The following is a 10,644-nucleotide window of genomic DNA, read 5'->3' as shown; positions in this document are numbered from 1 at the left end:
GCCGCGTTGCTCTGGTGGGTGCAGCTTATCAAGTACAGCGCCGTCCATTGTATAGAGGTTGTGCTTGGTATTGCAACGCATCCCTATTCACTTGAATGTGATTGAGCTGCGCTTAGGCCACACGACCAATGAATGTGAAGTCACTGGCCTCGGAAGAGGCCGCAGAGCTCACCAGAGTGCTGCAGCCTCTTCAGACATCTGATCAGTGGTGGTTCCGGAAGTCTACAATTGATGACCTATCCTGAGGATAGGCCATCAATAGCAAAATCTCAGACAACCCCAATTATCCTGAATAATGTTACAATAAAACAAATACAGATAATCTTGTTTTATTATTTAAAAAAATGCATGAAAAATGCTACAAAAATAAATATACAATAGCATATGTACAATAATTACACAGTATCAGAGTTTTTGATGCGTGTCCATGGCTAGCTGCAGCCACACTCCTCTACAATCATCTCTTCATGATGGCTCACAACTACATCATTGCCTTCATAATACAGCATGGACAGCGGGCTCATCCTAATTGGAACACACGAAGGGCATTCCACCCTCTCGGGCTGGTACAGCTTCACCACGCTCTGCAACAGAGGAATTAATTAGTTACTGGACACATAATACATGAAGTATGCACACACAGGTACCATATGTAATGTTCTTGGGGATTTTTTAGTAAACGTAAAGGGGGTTTCCAGGATTTTAATATTGAAGATGTATCATATAGCTCCTCAGCATCAGAAAGGTAAGAGTCTGACCCATAGCACCCTTGCCAATCAACTGACTGCAGAGCACCAGAACCAGGCACAGCTCCATACACTGTGTAGTGGTCGTTTCTAGTTACTGCAGCTCAAGTTAATGGGGAGAAAGCTGCAGTAACCAGACATGGCCACTAAACGGTAGATGGAGCTGTGCCTGGTTCTGGTGGGCTGTGGCCCCTGCAATCCACTGATTCAGATCCCTGCTGATCTGATAGAGAGGACCTATCCTTAGGACAGGCCATCTATATAAATGTCCAAGTAAATCCGTTTAGGTGGCCCATATACATAAGATAAAAGTGGATTGGACCATTTTGGCTGACCCTTGTTTGAGAATTATACAGAAAATGTAATCTGTCAAGGTGGATTTTTTTTAGCTAAAATTACTAGTATAGGGTATTAGCTACCAAATTCAGCCAGTCATTTGCCACTTACGTTCAAGCCCACTCTTTTATTTATATGTTATTTTTATTTTTACACTGTCTCTGTGATCTGCTAGTGTAGTCTGGCATGTTGTTGGTCAGATCGTTTGTGTGAACTATCCAATCAGTCGCTGATCGGCCACATTCTGGACGATCATCTTATGCTTATGGCCAGCTTCAGATTCATTGAAGTATTACAACTTCAGAAATCTTAGACAGAGGCCTCACGTTAATATTTAAAATAATTTGTAATCAGAGTTTCATCTTACCTTCATGTAGGCATGGTTTGTAGGCTTGAAGGTCTCATTCAGTGGAACGGGACAGGCGCCCACACACCTGTAGGCATTAAATGTTTTAGGATAGAGAATCCAGCTCCCCCATCCAATTTCACCAAAGTCTACAATCATGTCCACTCTGCGGCAAAGTGGTTTTCCACTTTCTATAGGCCCAGATGGACCATTGCTCTTGAACAGATGATGGTTCTCATGTCTGTTTCTTCTGTGCCTCCTAATGTTGGGCAGTCTGTTGTCATTTACAAGTGAAACATGCTTGGAGGACTCTACTGTTTTGATGAGGCTAGGAGAACCAGAGATACTGTCAAAGGACTTTGCAAACACCACGAGTACAACTTTCTCTGCCATGGATGCATAGTCTCTACTTGGGGTGTGTTTTATCATGGTGGTGTCTAGGTCCCTCTCTCTCATATAGTTTGTCTTCTTGAATTCATCCGTATATTTCTCTCCTTTGTGGAGGAAGTACTGAATTATTTTGGTGAGGTCAAAGTTCCTCCAAGGGGACTCTTTCATATCAGAAGGATCGATTTTGAAGGACCCAAGGAAGAAGTTGTTACCCTTTTTATTGTGATAAATGTCCAGGGTAAAATTTTGTGAAATCTCCAAAGAAGGAATATGAATTCTGAGTTGTGCCAACTTCAACTCGTTGCTAGCAGAGATCGAGGACATGTCAAAGGATAACATTACATGATTATTGACTATGGTACAATCTGAAAAAGACAAAAAGAAAAAGATTTGTGTGCTGAACAAGCCAAGCAAAGGCAACATAAGCATTTGCCATATGTAAAAACACAGACTGCTCATTGCAAGGATATTTTCTAAAAATACACAAACGTTTATGGTACGATGACTGTTTTATCACTTATTCTCAGCAGGGATAAGTCTGGTTGTCAGCCATCCATCTCTGTTCATCAAAGGTAAACAAGATGATCTTGTGAGCATCTAAAGCTTTGCTGAGCATTAAGGTTTACTTTACTAATCAGTTTCAAAATGTTAGAATTTTATCCTCAAAATGCATAAATCATATCATGGTACTCACTCTTTGCGATGAGGCTCAGTACAGAGTCATAGTCAGGAATGTCATTATGCTGAAGGTTGGAGAGGTTGGTGTCATTCTTCGTTAGAGAATGGTAGAGCTGCATCATGTACTGGGGATATTTTATGTCCAATAAGTTTCGCTTTCCAAAAAGGAAGGATGAAGCTTTTAGTCCCATGTTAGTCCATGGCAAGCCAACCCTGGCCTCTGTTTCTAAAGCAGTCGGCATAGCCTGGACCATGAAGGCATATAGGAGGTAGAGAGCAATTCTCAATAAAGTCATCTCTGCATAGACCTTGTGCAGCTTCTCCCACCTCAGGAGATGTGACCAGTTTTCTCCCTTTTTGATTTAACACTGGGCTCTTGCACTGTATATATAGCAAGGAAGCCTGGGCTGTTGCTTTACTCTTCACACCTAATGACCTTTTGATCTAAATGACCTCTGCATCAAAAGCCAATTGCGTCTAGGGATACGTCAACTTAATGGCTTCCTACTGCTAAACGAATGACACCACAGTTGGAGATCTTGTCGTACATCATAGATCTTTCCATACCAGCTTCATTCAGTTGTCTAGAATGTAGAAAACTTAAACATTTTTGTTTGTTGAACTCTTATATATATACCTTTTTTCTTTATAATGTGTTTATATCTGCTGTCAAATTGTAATGTTTGAAGGAGTTCACCACATTTCTGTCCAAAGATGAAAAATGTAGGATTGAATGTGGGATTGCACCCCCAAATCTGGACACCAAAAAGATTTTTCCTTCTTTAAGAGATACCCTCATGTCTACAGTGTAATATAATGTATATTCTAATGATCTTTTAAGTTTGATTGTAGTGTGTGATGCAGACTAAGGATGAAGGAAACTAGATACATAATAGGTACTCATGGGATAGGTCAACGTTGACCAACTCTTTGATATTTTTAGCATATACCACAAAAGCTATACATACACATTAATGTTTATGGGGGCCTCCTGACTTTTCCTCAATGGAAGTTGTCAGGAAAGATTAGAGTAGAGCTGTTGGATTTCAACATGACCAATCCTTTTGTTCTTAGGGTGATAAGCCACCACCAGAGGTGTCTGGCACAGGCTTACTCCAGTGTCCCAATGCAGAGCATATGCATGCTAGGCTGAGTTGAGCATGGACGTTTATGAACAAGTGTTTGGCCAGCAGATATCTCAAGTCTATGGCCAGCCTTACCTGCTGAGGCTTAATGAGCAGGTATAAAATGTATCTAGATCTATAACTGAAACTGAGATATGTTCATTATGATATAAATGTTCTCTGGTTATTATAAGAACCAATAAAAAACTTTAATTGTGAAAAAACTTCAAAAAGTCTGTGGTGTGGCCCCCGCCTAAATGTCAAGCAGCCTTGTCTCCCTTTGCACAGTTGTTTGCCTAGTAGTGGGTAATCAAAAAGTATTCAGAAGGCTACAAATTGTAATTGTTCTCACTTCACTTGTGGAGATGCCCCCTATGAATGTATCATTTATAATATTGATTATTAATCTCCTTATACTCTGGAGGAGATCACTACATGTAAATGCAGAGGTCTCCTCCACCAGCAATCAGCAGATTGTCGGGAAGGAACGCTTCCTTCCCAACAATCTGCTAGATTGTCGCCACGTGTAAAGGGACCTTTAGATGTTAAGCTGGCCATACACAAGAGACAAAAGTTGACCGGAATGGGCATTGTTTGTTATGGCTTACTTAATCCTTGCCCATTTTCAGCCCTGGGACAGCTCAATCAGTTGTAATCTGTGAGGAAACCTGGAAACAAGAGTTTCCTCTATAGTCTGTAAGGCAAGAAGAGGACAGGTCTTTCAGCACGAGAGACAATCGTGGAATTTGCCATCTTCCCCATGTCAGTTGTCCCACCGATTTAAATTTTTGATATGTTATTAGAATCAAATGTTTTACCAAAACTCTGTGACTTTTTTAACTGTAAAAACCTCAACTGCATTGAAAACTTGCATCAAAACCGCATCATGGATTTTCCAGTTGCTGTTTTGATGGTGTTTTAACCACATCTCAACCGCTACATGTGGACATACCCTAACAGATAAAGGTGCTGGACAGGATATTGACTTCTTAACTCAGAATTACCTTATACTTTATAGGGCCTAATTTACAGGGCCAAACACCACATTGCAAATCTGCAATACTTGAGAAAACCGCTCTACCTTTATGGGCACCTCAATCTCAATGGAGAAAATAATTTTTACAGGTTCTTTGTGGTTCTAGTAATAACCCAACAATATCCCCGACACGCCAGTCTTGTTTTACATGGTGTGCATCTTTTATAATGCAAGGCTTTCCTCTCATCTGAAGAAGGTCAGAACCTCTTGTGAACACGTCCCTGCTAAAGCCAGTCCTTGTCTGCAGTGGAGTGGGTGATCATGTTCAGGGGGAACATGATTGCCAGACAACCCCTTTGATTGTAAGATACAGGCACACCGTGATTGTGAAGTCTGTAACAACTTGTCTTTGTCCAGGACTAAGAATTTAAGCCAGTGTGGGTCAAGTTTCTAGTATACATTATATACTCAAGATATCTTGAGGATCACTTGTTTTATAGACACACATTTATTGGGTACGTTCCTATAGTTTGCATTTGTGGCGGTCGGCACAGAGCTTACAGTGGCACCCACATTTTGGTGTTTAAAAGTGGCCCCTCTATCACATAGGAGTATATCAGTACTATAAATGGAACATGATTCTTACAGAATCCTGGTATAGATTTTGAAGCATTAAATTACCCTTCTGGGTAAGGCTGTGCACAAATTTTTTGCCCCAGTTGTAGCCTTAGGCTGCGTTCACATCTCTGAGCAATGTTTCCAGTATTTTGTTCTGGCAGAGAACAGCTTGCTGGAGTTCACCAGATCTGGCATTGTTCACCGCCGAATCCCCATAGACCTCATAGACTGTAATGAGGTCCGGTGGCAATCCGGCCAGCTTTTGGCCGGACAAACACTGTCCAGTTGACAGCCGCCATTTATGCCGGATCATCTCTGACGCTGATGTGAACGTAGCCTTTGAGATTCACAACAGCTGCTCAGTATTTATTCTATGAATCTCTTAGGCTACATTCACATTGGCATTCTATTCTACTCCGTTGTAGGAGCAGGATAGCGAAAATAACAGAAGCACCAGATCTATTGCGTGTGTTAATTATAGGCATAATAAAAGTGTGCACTGTATAAATTGTCCAAAATATATATTTATATAAATATCTTATCTACAGTATTTACAGAGCATATTCAACAAGACATCATAACTTCTCAGTTACATCCACACTCTTCTACAATCATATCCTCGTGGTGTTTCAGTGTGACTTTTTCATCTTCATAGATAAGCATTGACATTGCACTCATCTTCACAGGGACACAGGAAGAGCACGCCACCTTTTCAGAATCATACATCTTGACCAGACTCTGAAAAAGCAAAAGGAACACATTAGTTAGTACCTTAATGGGGATTTTCAGCTTGTAACTGTTGATGAGGATCAACTAGAACCTGACACCCAGAACCCAGAACAGTCAGCTGTTTTTTGGCAGTCACCGTGGCCAGAAGCAAACTACTCGACAGAGCTGAATGCAGAAAGCTCCATCCACTGTGCAATGGCTATTCAGAAGTACAGCAGCTCAGCTTCCATGCAGTACTCCAGCATGGCCACTACACAATGGATGGAGCCTTCTGCTTCAAGCCTGTAGATCAGGGATGCTCAACCTACAACCTTCCAACTGCTGTAAAACTACAATTTTCATCATGCTCTGCTGTAGGCTGATAGCTGTAGGCTGTCCGGGCATTCTGGGAGTTGTAGTTTTGCAACAGCTGGAGGGCCGCAGGTTGGGCATCCCTGTTGTAGACTGTAGCAAGTGCTATGTCTCTCGCAAATCAACATCTATTGACTTATAATGATACGAGCTATTTAACAGCAAGAACAGTCCCGCATTCTACATTACATAGTCAAAAGTGACAGGAAACCCAATGGAACCTCCAGTGGTGTGTCCAAACCTATATGTGAACACATCTTACGTAACACAAACTATGACATAAGTTATAATTATTTTGCCTTTAAAATTCACCTGCTGTGTCTCTTAAAGCACTTTACCATCATTTGACATTTATGTTTAGTCACAATGTCCCACCTTAGGTTAGGGACCCCACCTGTTATGAGAATGGAGGTTCTTTAACCCCACTCCACCTGTTGAATAAGCTGCACATCCTTGCTTGGCTTGGACATGATTGGAATTATGCACATGTGACTAAATTTATATTCAATCCATACCTAGATGCAGTGGCCATATTCTTTATAGGTATGGACCACATAGACTATGGGAGAGCCATAAATGGTTGGAAATCGCCTTTAACCTTAAGCATGCACTATTGTTGAACGCAGTCAACAAATATGAAACTATTTTATCTGTATTAGTAATAAGTAATAAGAACATATGAGTTGAACCCTCCTACTAAATTCTAGAATATGACTTTGTAGACATACATGTTTGGTACTTACTTTTATAAAAGCATGGTTTGTTGGCTGAAAGTTCTCATTCAGTGGAATTGGACATGCTCCTTCACACCTATAGGCGTTGTACCTTCTTGGATAGACAATTCGGTCGCCCCATTCAATCTTATCAAACTCCACCCACATGTCCACTTTTCTACAAAGAAATGCGCCTGTTTCCTTGGCTATGGCTTGCATACTATTGGCTATCATGTTGTGTTTTAGGTTGTGGTTTCTCCTTTGTCTTCGAAGCTCATTTCCTTTAGTTGTTCTATCCGCCATGATGTACTTTGAGGACTGTACAGTCTGAATAAGGCTGGGAGAGCCAAAATGTCTTGTCGTTGGCTTCTCTCTGGCAAAGACAACAAGAATTGCCCTGTCTAATGCAAAAGGCTTATCAGTGAGAGGTTCTGCGTTGTGCTGTGAAGTTTGACCAGAATCTAAAGCTCTGCTGGGTACCAGGTCCTCTGCTGGAATGTATTCTATACTTGAATCTGGTTCTCCTTGGTAGATGGAATTCTGCAGAATTCTGGTCAGATTAAATATTTTCCAGTTTTCATCCTCCTGGGTTGTAGGGTTTGTCTTGAAAGATCCCATGAAGAGCTTGTCTTGGCCTTCTTTGGTATGGTAGATCTCCACCGTGATATTACGTGACTTCTCAAAAGGAAGGAAACGAACTCTGAGCTCCACCAACTTTATTTCAGTACTGCTGGAGATAGAAGACATATCAAACGATATCATCCAACGGTCCTCTCCTTCAGTGTAACCTTAGGAATACACAAAGAAGTAATATTAGAATCCAGATAGTCAAAACAGCATAGTATCACGAGAACATTTTTTGTATATTCATTTTGCCCCTCTTCTCATGTAAGTCCTGTCAGCCACTGACAGACAAAACAAAAACTGTCTGGCCAAATGTCACAACATAGTATGTGTATTGTGACAAGTGTATAGGTCTTTTTTTTTTTGTCCTGGTACAAGACTTAAACCGAATACACAAAATCTAATGACATAATGAGCATTTAGCTCCATTCTGGAGTCTGCCAGCCAGTCATCTATCATGGAGAGGAGGAAGAGCATAAATAAACAGATGGAAGACTAGTCTGATAAAGGTCTTCCCAATCCTGTCCAATCAACATGTGTGTGAGTAGTAACTAAACCTAATGATATATCCATCATCTACTGCTAAACTTAATACAAGAAAGCATGATCCATTTTGATAACATTGGATAATCCAGGGAGAACGTCTAGTTACTAGGCACTATTTTATAAGTGTTTTGAGACCAAAATGGGTCCACCAAACATTGTATTGAGGATTTACAAGCTACACGTTCTTAAGCTGGCCATATTCTTTAGCTAAATGTTATAAGAACCTTATGATTTTGCATGGCCAATCAACCATCTAATCTGTATGTGGGCCTCCCAACTCTCTGCTGATCGCAGATGTTGTGGGGAGATAAGTATGCTTTGGTTCTTGGTGAGATAAGCCACTGTCAGAGGAGTCTGGCAGAAACTTTCTCCCCTTTCCTCATTCAAGACACATGCACACTTGACGATAGAAAGAGATAGCCATCTACCGAACAAGTGTTCAGCTGACCGATATGCAATGCCTGCGGCCAACTTTAGGCCAAGGTTTAGGACTTCACGAAAAAGCAGCTTGACCTTGTATGTCCTCCACATGCCTATACAAAGTTGAATATTGATATTGGCAATTAAAGAAAATGTACTTACTCCTTGCATTGAGACTCAGGACAGTGTCCGATTCCTGAAGGGCTGGGCGTTCTAATCCAGAGAGATCAGTCACGTTCCCCATGATGAGTGACTGGTAAAGCTGCATAATATAGAGCGGGTAGTGTATTCTCTGACTGTGTCTCCTGCTATAATATGACTCTGGTAATCCTTTGCGTTCCTGGAGAGGAATGGCCAAAACGACATAATTAAGTGCCAAGCAGATAAGGGCGCTCAGGAAAGCCATGTCTGAAGTGGTCTTCTGTTGGAGAGGTCTCATTCTGATGTGAGCGATTTCTATCTGACTTTATATAGTGTAGACACCTCTTCACACCTAAAACACTTCACACGTTCATTCAACCTATTCAATATCATGTTCCACAAACCAGCCCATGCCAGTGTCTGGGTAATCGCCTTCTTCTGTTATGCTAATGCCTGGTGTCTAAACTCTCCTACATCATTGGCTCATTCATGAGACACTCAGTGCCAAGCTTGAATCCTTGTACATAAAGCAGACAGAGGTAGACCTATAGCTGAGAATTAGTGATTAAGATTAAGATTAATTTGCTACTAAGCGTTCAGGATAATCCATTAAACCTATGTGATTGCTCTAGTATAACGTGGATAATTAGTTTCAGTTAACACTTCAAATTAGTGTTCTGGAAGAAAACAAACATTGGCCTGATGCCTGTTTTCTAGGCCTAGGCGACTTTCACACATGCGCTAAAGCTATAGGGCTGTACACCGTTTTGGGCAGCCATCATAGCCAGTAACTATAAAGTGAGTGGAAGGCTCCATGCAGCTCAGCTACCATTCACTGTACCCTGGCATCATAATTTCACAGTGGATGTCTTCTGTTATCATCTCCATCCACTGTACAGCTTCTAGTGTCGGCAGTTGCCTGAAACAGCTGATTTGGCAAGGTGCTAGGTGTCGGAAATTCCTTTACGATGGTCATACACTTTCAGTACACAGGGGTTTAATGTTCTTTGGGCCTGTAGATATTCCTAAATATGTCGACATACATATGAGCACTCCGTTCGGCAGAATGCACATATGTTTTCAATCCCTTTTTGCCTCCGGCATATGCCAAATGAACGTGGGGGCTGAATATTTCATACACTCTATATGGTCGGCCGAATCTAAATCTAATGTGTATGGTCACAAATAGGTAGTTAGTCAAGGCTAGATGGCTAGTTGTGTTGGGCATTGGGATGTGGTAGGCATTTAAAAAAATCCATTTTCAAATACTCCCATTATTCAATTATAGATTAACAGAGCCCCCATCCTCCTGTTCAAGACCCCCCTCTATTATCCACAGCAGAGAGTGCCTACAAATAGTGTTTCATTGGTATCACATTGATTTCAGTGAGAACTTAAAGGAGTTATCCAAGACCTAGAATGCCCCTCCCCCCCATATTCCTGGGCCCCTCATAGAGATTGTACTTACCTTGCTCCCCAGGCCCCCACATTGCTTCTGATGCTGGTACGGCCGCCGCTGCATACCTCTTTCATGCTGATTATAATATCATTTGGGGGCAGGCAATAGCAGGCCACGATGGGAATGAGCCTCCCTAGCGTCACCCGCGATGCTAGGGAGGCTCGTTCCCGTTGCGGCCTTCTATTAGCTGCTAAAAGACTTCCTTCCCCCCCCCCGGTCGCCGGATGTTTTCACCCACGCATCGGAGAAATGCAGAGGCGGCCGTGCCAGCATCAGAAGCGACGTGGGTACCAGGGAGCAAGGTAAGAACAATCTCTGTGAGGGGCCCGGGCATATGGGGGGCATTATACATCTTGGATAGCCCCTTTAACTTCCCTGGTGATGTTCTGCAGATGAAATGAACCCGTTGCCCAGGAGCAGGACACCATTGGTCAGAGACCCCACTAG

At 41.9% G+C, this 10,644-nt stretch overlaps 2 protein-coding genes across 2 annotated transcripts; both read right to left on the bottom strand.

The window, feature by feature from the left end:
* Positions 1-431: 431 nt before the first annotated feature.
* LOC122925640 (nodal homolog) lies at positions 432-2,792 on the bottom strand. The gene is made up of 3 exons (XM_044276987.1): positions 2,513-2,792; positions 1,450-2,183; positions 432-584 (listed from the first exon to the last, which is right to left on the bottom strand). Exons 1-3 carry the CDS (start codon positions 2,790-2,792, stop codon positions 432-434), a joined length of 1,167 nt encoding a protein of 388 aa, XP_044132922.1.
* Positions 2,793-5,799: 3,007 nt separating this feature from the next.
* LOC122929425 (nodal homolog 2-A-like) lies at positions 5,800-9,003 on the bottom strand. The gene is made up of 3 exons (XM_044282984.1): positions 8,760-9,003; positions 7,038-7,795; positions 5,800-5,952 (listed from the first exon to the last, which is right to left on the bottom strand). The coding sequence occupies exons 1-3, from the start codon at positions 9,001-9,003 to the stop codon at positions 5,800-5,802; spliced, it is 1,155 nt and encodes a 384-aa protein (XP_044138919.1).
* Positions 9,004-10,644: the final 1,641 nt, after the last annotated feature.

Source organism: Bufo gargarizans, chromosome 2 (genome assembly GCF_014858855.1).
Source record: "Bufo gargarizans isolate SCDJY-AF-19 chromosome 2, ASM1485885v1, whole genome shotgun sequence".
NCBI lineage: Eukaryota > Metazoa > Chordata > Amphibia > Anura > Bufonidae > Bufo > Bufo gargarizans.
The sequence above is the reverse complement of the archived record's forward strand: the minus strand, read 5'-3'. Positions and strand labels throughout refer to the sequence as shown.

What these genes read in the sequence shown, in the direction of transcription:
- LOC122925640 (XM_044276987.1), bottom strand. Translation starts at nt 2,792, where the DNA reads ATGACTTTATTGAGAATTGCTCTCTACCTCCTATATGCCTTCATGGTC. An exon ending in ACTGAGCCTCATCGCAAAGA is followed by an intron (nt 2,184 to 2,512) that starts GTGAGTACCATG and finishes TGTCTTTTTCAG; the next exon opens with ATTGTACCATAGTCAATAAT. An exon ending in CAAACCATGCCTACATGAAG is followed by an intron (nt 585 to 1,449) that starts GTAAGATGAAAC and finishes CCTCTGTTGCAG; the next exon opens with AGCGTGGTGAAGCTGTACCA.
- LOC122929425 (XM_044282984.1), bottom strand. Translation starts at nt 9,003, where the DNA reads ATGGCTTTCCTGAGCGCCCTTATCTGCTTGGCACTTAATTATGTCGTT. An exon ending in CCTGAGTCTCAATGCAAGGA is followed by an intron (nt 7,796 to 8,759) that starts GTAAGTACATTT and finishes TGTATTCCTAAG; the next exon opens with GTTACACTGAAGGAGAGGAC. An exon ending in CAAACCATGCTTTTATAAAA is followed by an intron (nt 5,953 to 7,037) that starts GTAAGTACCAAA and finishes TTGCTTTTTCAG; the next exon opens with AGTCTGGTCAAGATGTATGA.